Source organism: Acanthaster planci, linkage group LG03 (genome assembly GCF_054643075.1).
Source record: "Acanthaster planci isolate LZ-2023a linkage group LG03, COTS_SCS, whole genome shotgun sequence".
Taxonomy (NCBI): domain Eukaryota; kingdom Metazoa; phylum Echinodermata; class Asteroidea; order Valvatida; family Acanthasteridae; genus Acanthaster; species Acanthaster planci.
The window spans coordinates 9,363,867-9,385,235 of record NC_141779.1 but is presented as its reverse complement, the minus strand read 5'-3'; the positions used below and the strand labels follow the sequence as shown (position 1 = coordinate 9,385,235).

Below are 21,369 nucleotides of genomic sequence, written 5' to 3'. Positions count from 1 at the left end.
TAAGAACAAACGAAGGGGGCAAAATAACGTACGTGACCTGTCTTGGTGTAACCTTTTCGCGCAAGGCAACCTCTGTCCGGTTCTTGGTAACGTTTTGCTTCGTTTGTTGCTATTGTTGCTAAATTTACCCCCTTTTCGTACAGCGTCTATATTCAGCAATTAATTATGCCAAACAATCATCCCTTGTAGGGGAGAATACGTGGTGTTCACTTATTTGTAACACCGAAAGCTGATGAATTCCTGCTTGTCGGTTGTGTTCATTTAATTTCGAGTTGGGGTTCCCAAGAGGGATTACGGACTCCTCCCCAGGAGTAACCTACCAGTGCCGTGTGTACCCCCACCCTACCCCCATGCATCCGCCAACCACGTACCAGCGGGGATTGTTCTTTGGGCAAAGTCCGCTATCGACTGTTAATAGCTTATATGACAGACCTGAAGCATTATGTTGTCACGCGTGGTTTAAGTGTGCGCCCTCCAAAAGATCGCTCTCATTTTGCATACAATGTGTGGGCGGCAAATGTTTGCAGGAAAAAAAAACACATTGAATTGGTTTTGATTTTCGATTTTACCTCAATTTCGTTCAAAAGGTATTTTCATTCCATTGAACGTTTTATTAGTATTTATTACTATCTTTTGTTTTGAAAACTGCTTGGGATGTTGAACACATTTGTCAATATATGTAATTCTTTTACTTTGGCACTGACTGCCAGCCATGGTTTTAGCAGGCCCCTAGATAGGAGAAATAGGCCCTACAACTACACGTTCGACGTAAAAGTTTAAGAGCAGACCCTTTGGTCAAATATTTTCCAGTAACCTGCGGGAAGCATTATTTTCAACCGCCTAACGAATGCATCCCCAATCAATTGATCAATATGGATCCACAGTCAATTATTTGTATTCAGATTCATTGGATTGACAAAAAGAACAGCAAACAAACGTACGGCAGCCAGGCACTGAAACATCACGTTGTACTGTACATTAAAAATTTTGCACTAGGCAACAACAGAGGGCGACCTACTTGTACATATCGTGATTAGGTTCATCAGGTCAAATACATCATGGAGGTCGGTCTATGGATGTAATATATCGGTAAATTATGGGTAAATTTACAAGAAAAATGGCTACTTGTTTGTTTTATGGATAGCCTAACAGCTTGCATAAAATTAGCATTCCTTAATTTCAGGGCACCTCTTCGTCATGTTCGTGTTTGACCACTTAGCCCCTGCAGCCCTCTTTTTAAAACGTAGTGTATGGAACTTGGAAGGCATGAAACACAACCCACGAAAAGTAAAGCTGAGAAGACTGCAGTTACACCTCGCCAGACGTCGCTATATCATCTTTCCAGTATTTGATGAAAAGGCCATCCTCGGTGGCTTACACATGGAAGGGTAGCTAGTTATTGCTGATACCTCATGAAAAGGAGCAAATATTGCCCCTCTTTCCTTCCCACAATGCCTTTCTGCCATTGTGCAAAACCACCCATGCGCATGATGCGGTATCAGCAATAAAGCTTATAGAATTCCGGAAAGATTTCTGTATACGGACAACAACACTTCAACTTATGCCCCTGTGCTCAGACCTAGTAAATAAGACCCTACCCCCATGATAAGACTTGAACCCAAGTGTTTTCTCGGTAAATGTTTCTGAATTTTCCCACCTACAGGTACATGTAAATGTCACTTTTTATGGCATGTTATCACTTCCTGATGGCTGTTATAACATTTTAAGGGAAACTTTGTCTGTAGGCTCTAGTACTAGGGGCCTTCATAACACACCTCTTCCTGGTTCTTTATCCCAATTGGCTGAAATACGGTCACATGTGGTTCACTATATAGGCTAGTACATGAATTTGGCAGCAGCATGACTTGACATGTGCCTAGAGTGAGTAGCCTAGACATTGCGTGCACATATCAATTCCAGAGACTAGTGCCCAGTCAGGCACTAGTCTCAAAAATGTTTGACTGGTTATTGCACCCTCTGGAAGTTGTCCTGAAATGAAACAGTTCAAATCCTGGAAGATTTCTCTTCCTAGCTGTATACAGCAACTCAAAATTAGATTTCGCCCATGAAAACTAAAATGAACCTTCAATATTTTGGCAATTTTTAAAGTGCGATTGAAAGTTGAATTAAAAGAGTTAAAACCCTGAAAGATTATTTTGCTAGTTTGAGGTGTGCTATAAAACACATATGGACTGGCCTAATTCGGTCACTAGTGCACGCCCATACCCCTCAGGCCTGTTAATGACCAGGAGAGAGTCCTATTTCCCTTGAACCCTCTTCTGGTCTTTCACAGTCCCTCAGGGACATAGAGGTGTATTAGTGACCTCATTGCTAGTCCATACATGTATGTGTATGATATGGAACTCTTTCCAGAATGCCAGTATGGGCACAACTAAGTTTTTCCCTGGCCTACGCAACACTACTGTCACCTAGGCCTGTTAGTATTAGCCATCTGAAAGCAATAATATGACCTAAAAAGTCAAACATTTCAGGGAAAATTTTGAGGTTTTCTTGTAGAAAATAGTTTGACCACTACCAGCGACACTCATATATAGATGTATATGTAAATATATGGGACTATTTCCCCTAGTTCTAACAAGTTGTGTATCACTATGGTATCACGGTCAACATATTCAGCATTGGAGTCAAGTCCACAATCTCCTAGGCCAAGACTGAGTCAATGCCATTCGAGGCTGAGGCCACAGTGTCCGATGCCAAAGCCAGTTGTTATGAGTTAATGTGTATCACACATGTACAGTAGCACATGTGCAATAATTAAATAACGCTACACAATCGACAGTGATTGTCTCTGAAATACATGTATTTTAGTGCTGCTAACTGGTATACAAAATGTATCTAGATTCTTTTTAAAAAAAAACTGCATTGGGCATGATAAGACAATATTCTTTTTTTTTGTTTTTGAAGAAAAACAAACTTAGTGCTGGGTTTCATTAATTAGTTACTTTCAATGTAAAATTGTGAACAAATTTGCGAACACATTTGGATGGATGTAGTTATCTCCAGTTTGGTAGGTGTTGTAAAGTTCATTTTTTTATTTGTTACTGCAAAGTAGTTTTGAAGAGGATGAGTTCCTCACTACTATAAAAAGAGAAAAATAAAAAGCCTGTAATTGCTCTGAATTCCTCAAAATAAATTCTCAAATTTTGAAATATGAAAAATAAGCATGCAAGAAAAAAGGCTTACATGCAGGCCATTAACCCCCAAAACAAAGTCAACTTGGAAAGTGGGAAATTCACAAATAGTTCCATAGCTGCCAATAAATTCCTCAACCTGAACCACATAAACTTATGCATGAATGAAACCATTTTCCAAGAACTGAAAAGTTGGCGAGCTTTCTAAAACTGATTCTTGAAAAAGCACTGTACGGTGCCTTAGGCTCACCATGAATACACTGCATATGGAGAAAAATCATAAGGGGGGCAGTGTCCACTGCGTGTACAGTGGCATATATGCAAAAGTTATTGCTTGCGGACGGCCATGTTAACTGGCCTCTGTGAGTACTTGCTCAGCCGTGGCCTTTCAGAGTGTCAGAAGGAACTTGCCAGACACACATGTGCTACATCTTGCACATATGAATGTAGGCCTTGTCCAAAACAGGTTTCCACAGCTACGGCTAGGTCTACTGTCTGCGCGTCTCCACGTACATGTACTTTCAATGGAGCGAAGACCTAGACCTAGCTCTAGACAACAGATTCAGATGCAGCCTTAGTTACAGGTACCACCCCTCAGAAATGGCAACTCGATGGCACTAGCGCAAAGTCTGCACTCAGTCTCAAAGCAAACTTAACCCAATGAAGCATACATGTGTTTGCGAGACTTCGCATCCTTGACCAGACCCTGCTGTTCCTTACCTTAGCCCAGACCTTGGAATCGCATTTAATTATTGATGCTTAACACGAAGGCCTATAAAGTGCCAATTACTTTGACAGCAACAACCTGGGGTCCTAAATTATTCATTTGGTCCATGTGTAGTACCACGAGAGGAGCAATATTCATAAAGTCAAGCTGAAAGGCCACATTTATGAATCAATCCACACTACTTATTATTTTTTTTGTAATTGTGGAAAGAGTAATCCTCATTGAAATGGTGGTGAAATTTATATTCAGACTTGAAGAAATGTAGAAGTTACAGAGTGCCTCTTTATGATTCTAGCAAGCTTACAAAATGCATGCATCCACAGGTCAGGTTTAAAAAAAAATGACATGTTTGCTTGCTTGTCAGTTTCATAATGTGTGTTCTACATAAAAGCTGTCTTTTATTGTCAAGTACATGAATAATTATAAATTCCTCTATAAAGCTTTAAACAGCTCTTCTGTTAAATGAAGGTCAACTTCTCTAGGGAAAACCATGTTAATTTGCTGTGTTTCTATTATGTAATTTCTGGTGTGAAAGGCAATACTGACAAATCTCAGACCTCTCTACTCTGAATGCGGGTTCTTACTCTTTGAGAGAGCGAACGAAAATACGGATTTGTGACGTCAGATGAAACATTTCACACTGCACGTTTGCAAAAGTTGAACACCTTTCAACTCGAGCAAAATTTGGCTGCAAATCTTTTGTGACATCAAATTTGCTTTTCTTTCATATTTGTCTGTAGTATTAACCGGTCTTTGCTTCACTATGCATGAATGTCTTAGCTTGATTCTCTCATATTAAATGTTAACAGAGGTTAAGTTATAAAATTTTCTTCTGCATGTGCTGCTTTATTTAAATTTTCACAGGTTTGAAATTTAAAAATCAACAGTGAATGCAGGAAGTGCCCAGAGGCTTCAAAATGGAAGAGATTAAAATTGACAAAAGCAAGTTCAAACAGCAAGGACAGGGGAAGGTATACATGTATATATTTTGTATATATGTAATAAGGGTGTTATTGACCTGATGTGCCTTAAAACTTGTCAGAAAATTCCTTTAACTTCTTCTGTAATCTTAAACTTCCAAAAATATCTTTTATTTCTGAGGCTAGTGAGTAGAGTGAGTGAAACCCTAGAAGAGCCGGGGGGGTTACATTTATGCTCTCTGTACATACTCTCTGATATCCACACAAAACTTTTTTCGTTGTGCCAAGCCATTAGGAGTTGTTTTCCTGCAAAATCTTGTGCTGTCATTTTACACCAGTGTTATAGAATCAGACACTCAGTTTCACAAGATGCCCAATTTTCCAAGACGGGTACACCTGCAAAAAAACCTGACTATGTATGTCTGATTGAACTGAATCTTCACAGACATACTCATAATGGGTGTCTTGATATACTTGCGAAGTTTCAATACACTTGGTGAGAGAAGATTTGAAAAAAGTCCCTTGTTAGGGTTTCTGTCTGTGATGCTGAGCCTGGGAATCGAACTTCTAAAAGGGATGAAGATAAAATGTCCTAAGCAGCCTCTTATCTTTTTTGACGCAAGTGCCTATCATGGGTAAAAATCACTTGGATTCATCGTTTAACCTTTGTTAATCGGGGTGATTTCTGAGAAAGGACAGCATGGCTAAATCTATTTACAGATTTAATATTCTTGGAATGACGTACCCGGGCTGAGTGCATATCTTCCAGCTGTGATCAAAGGGGTCAAAGTTCACATCTTTAAATAACTTAGCATTACAGGCAAGTCTGTTATCAGACCCTTCATGTCACCATGTAAATATACTACCCAAATATGGAATTGTCTTGTGCTGTTAACTACGGCAGGAAAACAATAATGAGATATTTCCTTGGGACTAAAAATTCTTCCTCAAAGACACTTTTGTGACATTGTTTTTTTGCTGTGCTAACATAAAGGTTATCATCTTAAATTCAAGGTAAGCCGAAGAACTTGAGTTGTTATTTTATCCATTTTTGAGGTGGCCAGAGGATACTGCGCGCCTCCCATCAGAGTGACAAAAACTGTACACATGGCACCTAAGGCTGGACTTATGTTATTATGGCATGATCTTTGCTTTTGTCCTCAGAGTGACTGGGGAGAGGAACTCCGCCAGAAAATGGAGGTGAGAATCACTGGAACAGAATGGGTCCCTGTTGATGCGAATTGCCCATGCAGGTCTGTACAGTATACGGGGTTGCAGCCATGAAAGTTGGGTCAGACCCAGCAGTTCTCAATTGAGCCGTGTGGAGTTCTATCTGAATGCACTCAACTACTGAAGGATTGAAAGTGGTCTGTGAGTGCCATAGACTTGCAGGCAATAACAAAGTCTAGTCACAGCCTCACAGCTTGCTCACTAAGGTACAGGGTTTTAGAACATGTTCAACCTGTGCTGCATTACCCCAGACACACAGAGTCGGCCTTATGAATAGAAATATTCACAAATGCATGAATATGTACTTTAGACGTAGGCCAATTGGACTATAAGCTAGATCTTAGCAAAGCATAAACAACCAGTATCTGTGAATCTTTGAGGCCGTTGGCTGTCCTTATACATGTATGCAGGATGTGGTGACAAAATCGAGGGCAGGTTTCCAGTCTGCGTGCCTGCATTCCAGTGTGACCTCTGATCTAAGGAATTTTTTGTATTTCCTCATGCTTGTCCTCGCAGTCATACAACGCTTCCAAGACGAAATCTAAAGAAGAGCCAGCACCCTCCACAATCATTTTTAGCCTGGACAACACTCTCAAGGGGCTTTCCCAAGTTGTGTGCATACTGGAGGTAGGTGGGGTCCTTTCTTTCCAGGCTAGTGTCTTTTGAAGCTACAGTCCTAGACAAATCTCGTTGGAGCGTGCCTCCTCCTCGCCCCCTGTCAATGGTGTTTCTCATTGGGTAAGCTGAGCTTAAGGTTGGTCCAATAAATTAAAGTCAAGAATTTTCTGCTTTGCGGAAAATCTGCAAAAATCGCAGATTTGGGCGTAGAAAGAGGAAAACGCAATTCTCGTAAAAAGATATAAATAAATAAAACAAATGTTTTGATCATTTCTGCACAATTAATTAAATAAATATGAACCCAAATTAGGAATGACAACTCATTTTCACCGTTTAACTCACTTTGAAAGTAACATTTGGTAGGGTTTCCCCTCCTGTTTTTCATTTGCGATATTGCAGAATTCGGTATTGATTTCCTCAGGCTCCACACCGCGGAAATCACACAGGTTCCCGTTCCTACATAGTGCCCAGACGTCTCACGGCATATGAATAAATCAATAGGGACAGGGACCAGTCCAAGATCACAGTGGCATGGTGCATGTATAGGCCCTACATGTATCATTATGTCAAAGATACCTGTAGATGTACGGTAAATGTAGGCCTACGGTACATATGTACAGTCACATACAGTTTTCATACACAAAATTTAGAAAACGGAAGGAAGCAGAAATTGATGACTTTACAATAAATGACCACAACGTTAAATGGGGGAGAGGGGGATGTTTTCACCGTGCTTCCCACAAGGTGTTCCAACTATTTTGTCCAAGATTGTAGTCAGGCACATACACCCATACTGCAGGAGCCAAACACTGGTATATTAGTGATGCCAAAGGAAGACCTGTCTTCCTTTAGCATGGAATAATCTTGATTGGAATTTGAAGGTCCTCATCCTATCAGTAATCTAGCAAGCATTCAAGTATTTGGTCTGTAGAATGGGCAGTGTGGGTATGACGTAATTCCCTTTGCCCCAACCAGGAAAATTTGCTTTAGTGTCATGCGATGTGCATCGTTTGCGATTACTTTTCAGCTGATTTCTGCCCAGGTTTTTTTTTAAGGTTAGTAGCTTCAGAAATATGACCTTGGTGATGGACAGAGCACTCACTGTCGGAAATGCAGAGTACCGGTTCTTTTCAGACCTGCACGCATACTCACAAAATAATCCACATGGTGTCTCTGCAAACCCCCTTGTAAAGTGTACGGGACCGTTTTAGGAAGATGAACGGATGGACAGAGGAGAACTATTTAGGACTTGACTCTGGTGTGGTTTATTCATGGATAAGACGCCTAGTCTTGTTTCCAGAAGCGTGACATACATTGTGTGGAAAAGAACGCCATCTGTTGTTGGGGTTCTGGCAATCAACAAGCGGATATGTTACACCCCTACCTTATAACCCTGGTCCTCAAACAATCCCCTCGCCAATTTTTTGCAGAAGCAGAATGTCGCTCTGCACCACATCGAATCCCGCTCCTCCTTGTCCGACCCTGAAGCTAAGGAGTTCCTGGCCGTCCTGGAGAGTGACAAGGCTAGTGAGGCCAGGGTGATGGACACCCTAGAGCTGCTGAAGGAATGTGTGAAATCACTGGAGGTTGTGGAGGGAGGTGAGAATGATACAGGTAAGGAATGTGTGCAGGCTTTAGAAGGATGTACCATAGACCTGACTTTATAAGTGTGTGTGAGGACATGCATTGACCTCAGAGAGTCTTAAATTGCTTAAATTGTTTGAAATCACTGGAAGTTGTTAAGGGAAGTGAGAATGACACAGGTAAGGAATATGTGCAGGCTTTAGAAGGATGTACCATAGACCTGACTTTATAAGTGTGTGTGAGGACATGCATTGACCTCAGAGAGTCTTAAATTGCTTAAATTGTTTGAAATCACTGGAAGTTGTTAAGGGAAGTGAGAATGACACAGGTAAGGAATATGTGCAGGCTCTAGAAGGATGTACCATAGACCTGACTTTATCAGTGTGTGTGAGGACATGCATTGACCTCAGAGAGTCTTAAATTGCTCAAATTGCTTGAAATCACTGGAGGTTGTGAAGGGAAGTGAGCATGATACAGGTATAGAATATGTGCAGGCTCTAGAAGGATGTACCATAGACCTGACTTTATAAGTGTGTGTGAGGACATGCATTGACCTCAGAAAGTCTTAAATAGCTTAAATTGCTTGAAATCACTGGAGGTTGTGAAGGGAAGTGAGAAGGACACAGGTAAGGAATATGTGCAGGCTTTAATTGGATGTACCGTAGACCTGACTGTATCAGTGTCTGTGAGGACATGCATTGACCTCAGAGAGTCTTAAATTACTTAAATTGTTTGAAATCAATGGAGGTTGTTAAGGGAAGTGAGAATGATACAGGTAAGGAATATGTGCAGGCTCTAGAAGGATGTACCATAGCCCTGACTTTATTTGTGAGAGTGAGGACATACACTGACCTCAGAGCTTCTGAACTTTGCTCTAATTCATGTAGGGCTGAGTCAATTCAAATAAATCACTAGTTGAATATTCGACCTTCAATTCGATCGAATATCCGAAGATTTGGTCATACCGACCGGCAGATTTTTGATGAACAAACCATATACAAAATCAGTTGCAATAATGCGCACAATTGTGCATTATAATCAATATAATAGCACCCCAAATCTAGGAGTATCTCCAGCTACGATTTAGCAAGATTTAAGACGAACAATACTTCTTGCCCTGTTGAAAATTTCTAAATTGTGTAATGAATAATTTGCTTTTTGATTCATTGTAAGATTTCTATCACTTTTAATTTGAATCTGCTTAAAACAACCTTCCATACCGCAATTTTTCTCATTAAAAAAATTCCCCGTTCCTTTTCATAAATTTTGCATTCCAATATTCAAATTTGGAAAATGATATTGCAATATTTGATAATCGATCAAATATTCGGATATCGGCTCAGCCCTAGGTACATATCTAGTAAAATACTTTTGATTGAATTAGTGAATATTTGGGCCACAAGTCTTGGCTTTTGGTACATTTTTAACCCGAATTGAACGTACACTTATATTGTCGTAAAATGGAAGTAAGCCAATTTCCTTGCCCTGGTTGAGACCTGACTTCTTGGTTTTATGCTGCAGTCTGGTTCCCCAGAACTCTGGAGGAGATGAATCCATGCCTAACTCGGCCGCTGTATTCCGAACTAGAGCCATCTCACCCGGTGAGTTGCCTATACCCTTCTACACCTTAAGGGCCTGTTCCGGCTTCCTTGAAGCACAAATTTGACCTTTTCATTAAAAAAAATTTCATTATTAACCGGCCTTTGCTTTAACCCTAACACTACATAATACTACAAATTACTACTTGTAGTAAAATGTAGTACTGAGTGCTGTCGCTTGTAAGAGGACATGACCTTATTGTTATGTGAAGCCATAAGATACAATAGATAAGACAATGTATCATTCAGTGCTCTGGCACCGTGAATGCATGGCTTTATTGTTCTCTGTACGAGTAACAATGGAAGTAACCTAGCCAGAAGTAGTAACCTGTAGCGCTAGGTCCTTCAGGCTCAGACTATTACTTAGTATTTTGTAGTACTGTGTAGTGTAAGCCAAACAATATGCTTGGCGGTTAGGGTTAAGGACTTTGTTTTGACAGCTTCCTTAAAATCACATTTTGGAAGTAAAGATTTTGTCTGTGTCATGTTCATAAAGTGTGGTGTCCAGCTCTGCGGCAGTGGACACATGTCTTACAAAGGCATGCAAGTTGCTGACTTTATCAAAAGCTAGCACACCGCTTGTGTAAATATTCATATAAAGTTGACAGTTCAAGCATGTTTGTAATGCATCCACACAAGGGCCAATCAGAAGCATTGCACGAGAACTAGCTACCAGTCCTAATTTATTTTGGGGGGAGTGGAAACCAGTTTAAAATAGGGCTGGATCAGAACAAGGCTGGAACTGTGACCCAGTGTATATTATTTTCAGTGTTGTATTCGAGTCTGTCACAAGTCCTTTCTCCAGTCTCTTCACAAGGCCAGTCATAAGTAACAGGGTGGACAATGACGAGAGAATGCTTTTGTCACAGCTCACTTGAATAGCTTGCGAATGGGCTTAAGACTGAATGACGTGTGATGGACTTACAGGGACTTGTGACGGGACTCAGCTACAACGCTGATTGTTTCATCAAGTGAGATCAGATTTGCACCAGCTGCAGTCTGTGTTTCCAACTTAGAACACATCTTCTATAAACTATTTTGTGGCGGGATTGTAATGGCTTGGTTTGAACTTCCACTCCCATCAGGGTGCTAAGGATCCTGAGTACCAAGCTCTCCGCAAGATGTGTTGGAACATTGCTCACAACTACACTATGTAAGCACACACCTGTCAAAAGTACCCACCTTCACAGATTTGCCTGTTGAATGTCTGTAACTGCTTAAACAGTCCATGTTTGTGATTTTTGGCTGACTGACACGAAACCCCATAAAAATGTGCATGACAGAATTTGATTGCTGCTTTAGATGGAATTATTAACCAATATATACCAGCCAAGTAGTACAAGTTGTTATTGGCTAATATTGATCCGACACTGCTTTTCTCCGTTGATCGTTTAACCTTAACTTCCAAGGCATCTCGATAACGTGTCCGAAACCAAAATCCTCAGTCCAGTGCACAGGAAGTTAATGGCATATGAACGACCCGTTATGGGTTACTGGGCTCCATTTCCTTGATTCTGCTGAATATACCCTGAAAATGCTCTTTGGATTTTGACGAATCTGAGAGATTTTAAGACTGTGCATCTGTGTAAATATTTTCATATCAATCAATGTTGATTCATCAGTCTCCATTTGTTGATGAATTAATATATTATTGATAGTTTTAGATTTTGATGTTATTTCCCAACATTATCTGAGTTTGCTTTTGCCCTAATATTTACCCCTTCCCCAGTGGCACCCCAATCCCCGTCATTGAATACACTGAAAGCCAGATCAAGACGTTTGGCGCTATCTACAGCAAACTGAAGATCCTCTACCCGACCAACGCCTGCAAGGAGTTTAACGAGATCTTCCCAGATCTCGTCAAGGTGGGGCGGCTGCATTTTCGACAGGCTTTGCAGAGTCTAAGTTTCCCAGAGTTTGAGGGCCAGTTGTGTCGCTAACCTGTTCCATTTTAACTCTCGCTGTCTCTGAGTCTGAGGAGCTGCTCATTGTTTGTTTGCCCTCTGTATTCTGTGAACATCTTGATCCCTTTACAAATGACAAATGTACTACTTTTTCCCTGGATTTACAGTGGAACAATATTTCCAGGATGTGTTCAGCATATTGAAAAGGATTAGATGTCTGTATTAATGGTTTTTAGAATCATCCTTCAGTAATCAGTGAAAGTCTGGTTACTTCTTCAACTCTTGCCAGCATGGTTTTGTTAAATGTTTAGAACTCTGTGAAAAAGGCCTGCAACCTAATCTTCTTCTGCCAGCAGTGTCATCAAAAATCCCTGAAGAGTCCCTCCCAGGATAAGTCCAAAGGGATGTGGGTAAACATATTTGAGACAACCCTGAGGGACTAATTTCACAGCAAGGCAGTACTTGAATGAGAATGTAAGGGATGAAATGTTCACAGTGGTATCACCACAGCAGTAGTGTGATTCATGTGGTAGAGGATCTAAGTTTGGTAGAGACGAGCAGCAGCAAGTTTTGCGTTGCGGATACGTTGACATCCAGAAATGCTGCAGAATACATATTTTGCATGGAACTTCTGTACTTTTTGCTGCAAGTAGTTACATTGAAAATATGAGGACTAAACGGCCCAATGTACTAGTGTGTTGGTGTATCTACCTTTGCAGGAATGCAACATTAGTGAAGACCACATACCCCAGATGGAAGATGTTTCCCAGTTTGTGAAAAGTAAGTCCAAGCGCATTGAGTGTCTTCCCTTTGCTCCTGCTGTTGACAATGTGTCGTGGACTCTTTTGAAACGAGGAAGTTTGTCTGTCCATTTGGAGCATTTCATTGGCAAACATAGCAGAGATTCCAACCGGAACATGTGGCGTTCTCGTTTTTTTGCCATGCTGGTTAACCTGGAGGGCAAATTGTTTCTTTCTTGTCCTTCGAGTGTCCCTGTACTCAGGCTGGAGAGGCATTGTAGATAGGGGTTCGGTTTGGAAAATTTCGTTCATACGAGGAATGTCAAATGTTCCCACAATGCTTTTGGCCCCCACAATAACTGCTGTTGAGGAGTTGTGTACTCTCCAACACAGAAATGAAAATTTGTGTGTGCATGTGAACAAGCCATCAGTTTTCCCAAAGTATCGCATGTCAACTTCATGTACTTGTAATTTTATTTGGGTTGATCGTGACGTGTTACAGATGTTTATAATTTTGAGGTCTCATATGTCAAAGGTCCGTCCATAATTCAAACAAAAATAGCTTGCCGTCATATATACATGTAACTCAAAAAAGGCTGGCCTTATCAACCTCAAGTTTTGTACGCTTTTTGGCTGGTTGACTTTCTCATCTCTTCAATCATTTGGATACCAGTTTAAGTATCTGTCCCTGCATTTCTATTCAGAACGCACAGGGTTCGTGCTCCGGCCAGTCTCGGCACTGCTGTCTGCTAGAGATTTCCTGAGCGCTCTGGCTTTCCGTGTTTTCCCAGCGACTCAGTACCTGCGTCACCCCTCCAGCCCATTCTACACGCCTGAACCGTAAGCCTTCCGTTCATACATTTGAGGTGCGTGATTTACAGCGGTGCTTCCTCACAGCGGTGTCGCACGTTTCCTCGTGAGCATTGAACAACAAAATTCTGTCGTTTCCCATTCTCTTGTCAAGGACAGGCTAGTGTTCCCCTCAACTGGTGACCAGTTTCACATGACCAGTCACAAGTAACAGTGTGCACATTTTTTTAGTAGCATGCGACATCCCAGCAATGTTACAGCTTGCAATAGACTTGCGAGGAATCTGGGATGGATTAGACTACAGTATCGCCTTCAACCGAGCTAAATTTCACTCAGAGTAAAGATTACCGAGAGCTAAGAAGATCAAAGAGATGGACGCCAACAAGACAAAATATAAGCATGGCAGATTAATTGTGGTGGGTAATACTGAATACAATTTTTCTAGAGTGTCGATTCTTTGATGTACTTCCATTGGTTGGTTGCTTACAGAGACCTTTGCCATGAACTGTTGGGACACTGCGCGCTGTTGGCCAACCCCGAGTTTGCCCAGTTTTCACAGGTGAGTCAGTCCAACAAAAAAAAGAGCTAAAAAAGTGGACAAAAAACAGGCGAGAACTGTTACAAGAAGTTGGTTGTTGTTTTTCCGATGCTGAACTTCAGTAACAGTCCAAAGCCGTTTGAGTTTCTTCTCAACAGCAGTTTTGCCATGTTTTAACGCATTGGCCTATGAGTTTCAGAGCAGTAATTCATACCGGAGTATGTTTTGCCTTTCCATACCTTTCACGGTCCCCTGTGCGTTGAGCTCAGTTGGTCCCGGTGCCACGCAGTACTGTTCTCCACACGTGTCTTACTCCACCCTTGTTGACGTCTGTGACATTCTTTGTTACACCGACAAAATAGCCTTTCAAATTGCTTCATGTTTTTACCAGAAATTTGTCATGTTGGGAATTGAGCGAATGAATGAATGAAAGAATGCATAATTTGCTGATAGTACCACTCGTTTGAATAGGTTTTTCCTTCTTTTTTTTTGGTCTTTCAAGAAAGACTCTGCCACGTTTAAAATGCCAGTCCCTTTTAAAAGTTTTGTCAGTTTGTCAGGGTGTTAGTTTATTTGTGGTGATTTGTATGGTTTCTTCATTTGGCTTGTTCATTGTAGGAGATTGGTCTTGCCTCACTTGGTGCTCCCGATGAATACATTGAGAAGTTAGCGTCGGTAAGCCCTCTGCATTTCAATCATTGTACAAGTTATGCGACTAGTAGTATGAAGTCATATATACAAATAGGTCATTTGGGAAACATTTTGTGGTAAATTTTTCAGCATTAGGGAGACAGTGGCTTTTAGGGAGACATTTCAGTGTCTCCCTATTTTCAAACTACCAGAAGGAGGCCGAATTTTACCGTTCAAATTTTGAGAGATGATAGATTAGGGTCTAAAATGAAAACATGCAAAGTTTGGTTCAGACCAGATTAGGGAATATTGAATTATGAGACAGTAAAGTTGGACAAATTTTGTGCACGTTTTTATGGGAATGTCTCCCTAATGACCCATTAGCGGTAATATAAATTTTTATTATTCTTTCAAGGAAAAGAAAGTTGTCATTACGCCCTGACCGTGTGTCGGTATTATTTGTGAAATAAAAGTATGCAGCAAACATTTGGCAAAAGTATACGTAAAATTCAGGAGCCAAAGGGAATGATATAAATAAAGATGACTCTTATTCTTCCACTGTGTGACTCTAAACTGACTTTCTCACAAGAAAAACCATTGGTTTCCATGGACCAAAAGCTTCCAGAGGCATTACCCTGTCAGAGCCTTTCAAATCTTTACTCGGATGTTTTGGTCTATCATCAGATCAAGGTTGAAAAAACAGGTCATTTTTACTTTCATACATTGGTCTTAGGGTATGAACACACAAAATGTCTTTACAGGTAGATTGCGCGATTCTCATACTTTCAGAGGGTTTCTTTATCCTCGATATCACCGGACATTTTGGTTCAGGTTTACTGGTTCACTGTTGAGTTTGGTGTCTGCAAAGAATCCACCGGCAGGAAGGCCTACGGTGCTGGCCTGTTGTCCTCAGTCGCTGAGATTCAGGTGAGGATTCCTCAATAGTTCGCCAGGCACTAGAGCTTACAAGCCTGAAGAATTCTGTCGAGAGGAGACAACAAGAGGCAATTGTTCTTGTAGAAATTGGAGGAAAACCCCTGAAAAATCTGGGCAAAATTCATAGAATCAGACCGAAACTGAAAACCCAATTTACATTTTGTCCTGGGTGGGGTTCAAACCTGGTCCTCGAGATAAAAGTTGAGTAAGAAAACCCCTAACATAAGAATCATCAAATTTGTAGTGCTTAAAGGCTGGTTCATACTCGATGCAAATTTGAATGCAGAGCAAAGCAACTGAAATTGCCTCATAACGTTTGATGCAAAATGAAGTTTAAATGTGTTCGCTCTTGCCCAGTTTTGCATCAGTGCCGACATTTTCTTTTTCATTGAAGAATCTGGCCTTAGTCTAAATAGGCTTTAGATTGGCAGTATATTCCATGTTTATTGTGCATACGGGTAATCAGATCAGTTTGAGTAGCTGATCACAAATTATTGGTGGACATGGAAAGAAAAAGATATTCCAAAAATATTTTTCCAACCGCTGAAGATTTGAAAGAGGGCAAAAGGAAATAAAACACAGGGAGGCACTATGTGATAGCCTGCTGTAGACAAGAAGGAAGATTTTGCCAAAGGAAATGACAAAGGGGTAGTGCATCCTTGAGATGCCCCTCCCCCTAGCAACAGTCCTCGCATCTTTATGATTTGACCAGTCAGGTTTCTGGTAGCCTGACAATGAATATACCTCAGTTGAAAGCGACTCCCAATCGCTTTCTTATCGCCAGTATTTCCTGACAGACGAGCCCAAGGTCAAACCGTTTGACACCAGCACAGCTATCACCGAGTCGTACCCCGTAGAAGGGTTTCAGACCACCTACTTTCTGGCCGAAAGCTTCTCCGATGCTTTGCAGAAAATCAGGTCAGTCTGTGCTGAATTACACAAGATGGTCGTATGATTGGTTTTGTGCATGTATTATACAGGGCGCTGGATTGGGAAGGTAAGCGTACATTGACCTGTTATCCACTTGTTCCTCTTCACCATTGTGTGGGTACTAGCCTTCATTTCCGTTCCCCTCCAAACCAAGTCTGTATTTATATTATTTATATATCTGATTATCCAATAGCCCATTTAGCGCCAATTACAGGATGATAATGAGTGAAGAAGACAGTGAAGACATGTTCAGTTTTGGAGACGGGAGGAAACCCCCGGATAAGTGTTTCGGAGAAAACCCACAGACTTAGGTTGAACCCTGGCCCCCAGAGGTGGAAGGCGAGGAAAGAAACACTACGCCAACGTGACTCCCAATAAAACCAATTAAACATAATAACCCCCCAAAATGGCAAAGGACACATGCTTTGTTGTTGATATTAACTGGCTGTGCCTTGCTCAGTCCTGTGTAATCTTTCAAACACCTTGCGGCAGAGATTGAAGGATGTGGGATGGTCAAAAGACTGCTTGATTGCTGCTTGGGTGATCATTTTCAAATTCTCCTTCAGAGCCTTTGCTGCAACCATTCCGCGTCCGTTCACAGTGCGGTACAACCCCTACACACAGTCCATCGAGGTGCTGGACAGTAAGGAGAAATTACTGAAAGTGGCTGAGCAGCTGAACGGTAAGACACAGAACAGTTCTCTACAAGAACATGTAGAAGCTGAAACAAATGTTTTCTCTTTCCATTTTGCTGATACAGTGGAACGCCGCTATAACGAACACGACGGGGTCCGCTAAATGTTCGGTACAGCGGTTGTTTGGTATAGGGAAATTAACTGCCTACCGTTTCGTTGCCATGTGGAATAGCACCCTCCCTTGTCTGACTGAAGTGCGCCCTCTTGTGATACTGTGGCTCACTGTTTTCGTGATGTTTTGACGTTGCATTCACGTTTAAGGTTTCTAGAAATGTATCTGTTAATTATTTTTGTTGTTTATTAAATTTTGAGTTACAAAATTGATGTCGAGTTTATTCAGGATCGATCTCTGATGCATACTGTGGCGAATCTTGATTGATTTGTGTATCAGCGGCGCCCTCTTTAGACTATTGTTAGTGCAATGCCATGGTGCACGTGCGGTTTTCTTCCGCACCCAATCATGCGGGGTCGCAAAACCAGTGTCCATTCAATACTGTTAACAACTAGTGGCTTTCCCTTCTAATCCTTGGGGAAATAATGGCCACTTGTCACTTTCCAACATAAAAAACACCGACTGTTTTATCAAATTAACGTTCGGGAATTACAGACGGCAACTGCATAGTGTTCGGTAGGTTCTCTGCACAAAATATTGGGAGCCAAGGACGATGTTCAGTACTGCCAAATGTTCGGAATAGTGGTGTTTGGTAAAGCGGCATTCCACTGTACCTGCAAATACCTAGTAGTTGAATTACCACAACAATTTTCTCATTGTAGTTTGCAAAGAAGTTCTACGAAGCGTCAACCTCTCGCATCAAGCTTTGCATCACACCTTTCCTCTACTTTTTCGTTTGGGAGTAACCTGAATCCTCCAAATTCCAGCATATGCACTTGGATAATAAAAATGAACCTGATCCCATCTGCACTTGTAACGCTTGATCATCGTCTTCGCGTTGAAGCAACCCCTCAGTGGCAAACAAGAGATAGATGGGAATCGTTTCATCTGGGCACTTGGCACACAAGCGAAAATCACACATTCCAAGAGGAATTGGTCGTGCCAGCTCAGCGTGTGCCCCACCCATGCACCTGCACATGGTCAGTTCCAACCAAAGGGCCGTTAGCGTTAATGTGCATCACGCCATCTCTTGTTTCCACGTGGATTGCTTATTCTGCCTGAAATTACCGCAGGTGCTATTTTTTTTAATATCGGCATTGTTTAATGTGAACACGGCGTGGATTTTTTGTAAATGGATGACACCCCCCCCCGGTCCGAGTCGACTGTACATTTCACTAACTTTATTTTTTCTTCTGTCCCATTCATTCCCAAGGTGAGCTGAACCGACTGATGGACGGAATTCTCAAGCTGAAGTAAATTGCACCCTGCTTGCATTGAGAGGATTTCGCAATATTAGTGCCGCCGATTCTTCAAGTCTTTTCATTCTCATCTGTAAGCTGCTTAGGTGAAGTGGGTTCGTTATTCCGTTTCTGGAAATACTTGAGGTTCCAAAGATCAAAGATGTAACGAGACCAAAGGTCTCTGTCGGATCACTGAAACTTACCAGAACCAGGGGGGGGAGCCAACAAGTTGGTGACACAGCCAAGGCATTTAGATGAGAGTTTGTTTGGTTTCCCAAGAAGTGTATTCAAGTATGGCTTTTATAGAGGGTAAAGTCATTTTGCCAGCTGTGCAATACAGTGTGTATGTGTGCTTTTTATTTACTCCCAGTGATTGCTTGCCAATATTACTTGGCATTAAGGAGAATAATGATTATATTTTGACTCTGCCATTCGACGATTCTGACAGGTTTCAGCAGGGCTTTTGTGTTTTCCAATATATGTTGGATTTCTCTCTTGATATTTGTGGGTTTTTTATTGTTTATTTGGGGAGATGATGGGACTGGGATGAGACTGCACTTGTCGTTTATTTTTCTACATTGGTCAGCATTTGACTTACCAAGACTTTGAAACTGTCTTACCACTTGCACGGACCTCCATGCGCATTACAGGGCAGTGTTTTTTTTTTTACTTCAGAAAGGTCAATTTTTCCTTTATTCAGTTTCAGCCATAACAGCATTAAATACGATCCACTCAGCTTTTCAAACTTTTTCTGTTCCAAATTTAAAAGCTTGACAAGTTTGACTTCTTGCTGACTAGTGTAGATGTCTTTAATGACCACTCCAATCTTTTCAAGAAATCCTTATGAAATGTTGACAAGCGAAGGGCCAGGCATTGGTCCTATTTTAATGATGGGTAACAGAGTAATCACCGCATGCATTGCAGTGCAATTTATTTATACATTTAGATTTAAAAATGGAAGAAAACATTTACTTTCTTTTTTTTAATCAACATTTTTGCCGATACTGCAAAAAGAAAATTGTTTCATCTTTACAATTATGTAAGATTCTTTTTTTTTTTCTGCATGATATTATGAAGTTTACTATCATATTACATCGGTGGGGTTATATTTTAATTTTTATTTTCTTACTGGTATTGCCAAAGTATCTGGCTTTCTAGATCTTACTCAGCATTACTAATGATATTATTTTCTTAATACTTGTCATCTGATGGCTCCGTTCACCAGAGCATTTGCGTTTACTAACAAGTTGGATTTCTCTCTTCCTGAGATGTCAGGGGTTTTGAATGATTTGTTTGTTGGCTGGGGTTGTAGGGTAGGGATAGGACAGCATCCGCTGTTCATTTATATTGGTTTAGGTCAGGATTGACTTCCATTCTGAGATTGGAGTCTGAAGCTATCTTATCAATGCAGAGTGGGTCCTTGAGTGGGTCCATGAGTGGGCACTGTAGGCCAGTATTTATCCATTTCTAGAAAGGTCCACATTTTTGGTTTGGGGAAATTCTAAATTCAGTTTCAGCCATGACAGCGATAAAAAGCAATCCGTGAGTGATGATCAAAAGGTGGTTTCTTCAACAACGCCAAAAAAATATACAAGTTAACTCGGGTGAAATACATGCATGAACCCACGACCTGCTTACGAGTGCAGATGCCTGAACGGGCTACTTGAATCTTTACAAAATTTCTATGCGGTTTGGGCGGAGGGCAAGTCAAATGTCAATTTAATTTTATAATAAGGTAACTATGGTTGATACAATGAATTGCTTAACTTTTATGTTCCAATGCATTTAATGTATACAGTTGTTTAGAAAATGGAAAGAAAAACTTTACTTCATTTTTTTTTTATTTGCAAAGAAAATTGCATCACTTTACACAACTTTATAAAATGTATTCATAAAGTTTACCCATCATTGGTGGAGTTTTCCCAAACCTTGACTTTGAAATATTTTGCTGATAAATTTATATTAACCTTTTCGTATGTATTTTGTGGGATATGTTATCCAGTTGGATATTTTCTGTACCAGATTCTATTATCAAGAGCATATGCATTTCTGGAAAAGTTGCACGGTGGCTTTACTTTGTGTGGCTTCAAGGGGTAGTACCAATGAATTTGTGTACAGACTTTCAAAAAGCGCCGTTTGCGTCTCAGTTAACCTGATTTTTCGACTTTTGTTTCATTATTTCAGAGGGTATTTTGCAGGTTTTTTGCTTTTTATGCTAATGAGTATTTCCATATTTGTGAGCAAAACTGTGATGTCATCCCAGGAAGAACGCCTAAATGTTACGTTGGTTTGCACACAAAAAGCCATGCATATTTTGTAGATTTTTTGCTGGATTAAATTTTTCTCTTTGCTGATTTATTGTTATGTGCAGAGCAAGAAGTGAGTGCCAGTGCTTTTCTCAGCAATGTTTCCAGTAAGTAAATTCAGGGTCCACAGTTTTAGAACAGAAAATAGAAACGATAGAAAAATGCAGGTATGTCTTGCATGGATGTTGTCACAGCAACAGCGCCCTCAGTTGTCTAGGAAGACATGGATAAGTTTGAGTGTTTAATTAAAAAGGGCACTTTTCACTGCATTTAACCAAATGGAATTGTAAAAGAGAGTTGATACATTGAAGAAGAGTGCAAAGTTGAACTATTGTGTCTGTGAAATTCATTGCGGCTACCCTTTAAGTAACACATATTCTACACTTCTGAAAAGTGCTTGTTTAATAAATGACTATGCTGCTGCAATTAAGTCAGTGTTCATGTTTATAAAGAGTGCTCTGTCCATAATGTCTATGTAATGTTTGGTTGTGTGGATGGCAAAATGTGTTGAGTGAATGAGTTTTCAGCATGCTTTTGTGACTTTCTGATTTAAACTTGAAAAAGGAATGGTGGACATGTGAGTGACTGTATAATCTTAAAATTGAAGTTCAGCTTCTCCCTGTCCACGCATGTTGGAGTTCACTTACCTCAGCTGTGTTTCAAATGAGGTTGGTGTACATTGTATGATTTATTTTTTT

At 40.7% G+C, this 21,369-nt stretch overlaps 1 protein-coding gene across 4 annotated transcripts; it reads left to right on the top strand.

Moving 5' to 3' along the window:
* The first annotated feature begins 978 nt into the window (after window positions 1–978).
* Window positions 979–21,101, top strand: LOC110983852 (phenylalanine-4-hydroxylase-like). Of its 4 annotated transcripts, none has more exons than XM_022243461.2 (16): window positions 979–1,089; window positions 4,744–4,850; window positions 5,964–5,999; window positions 6,546–6,656; window positions 8,078–8,261; window positions 9,753–9,832; window positions 10,915–10,982; window positions 11,559–11,694; window positions 12,453–12,513; window positions 13,178–13,313; window positions 13,773–13,842; window positions 14,440–14,496; window positions 15,283–15,378; window positions 16,172–16,305; window positions 16,884–16,999; window positions 18,338–21,101. In XM_022243461.2, exons 2-16 carry the CDS (start codon window positions 4,770–4,772, stop codon window positions 18,379–18,381), a joined length of 1,410 nt encoding a protein of 469 aa, XP_022099153.2. In that variant the 5' UTR covers window positions 979–1,089; window positions 4,744–4,769; the 3' UTR covers window positions 18,382–21,101. The 4 variants fall into 4 exon arrangements, with proteins under 4 accessions (XP_022099153.2, XP_022099163.2, XP_022099170.2 ...); XM_022243471.2 differs by having other exon boundaries at window positions 1,009–1,064; XM_022243478.2 differs by having other exon boundaries at window positions 1,051–1,100.
* The last annotated feature ends 268 nt before the right edge of the window (window positions 21,102–21,369 follow it).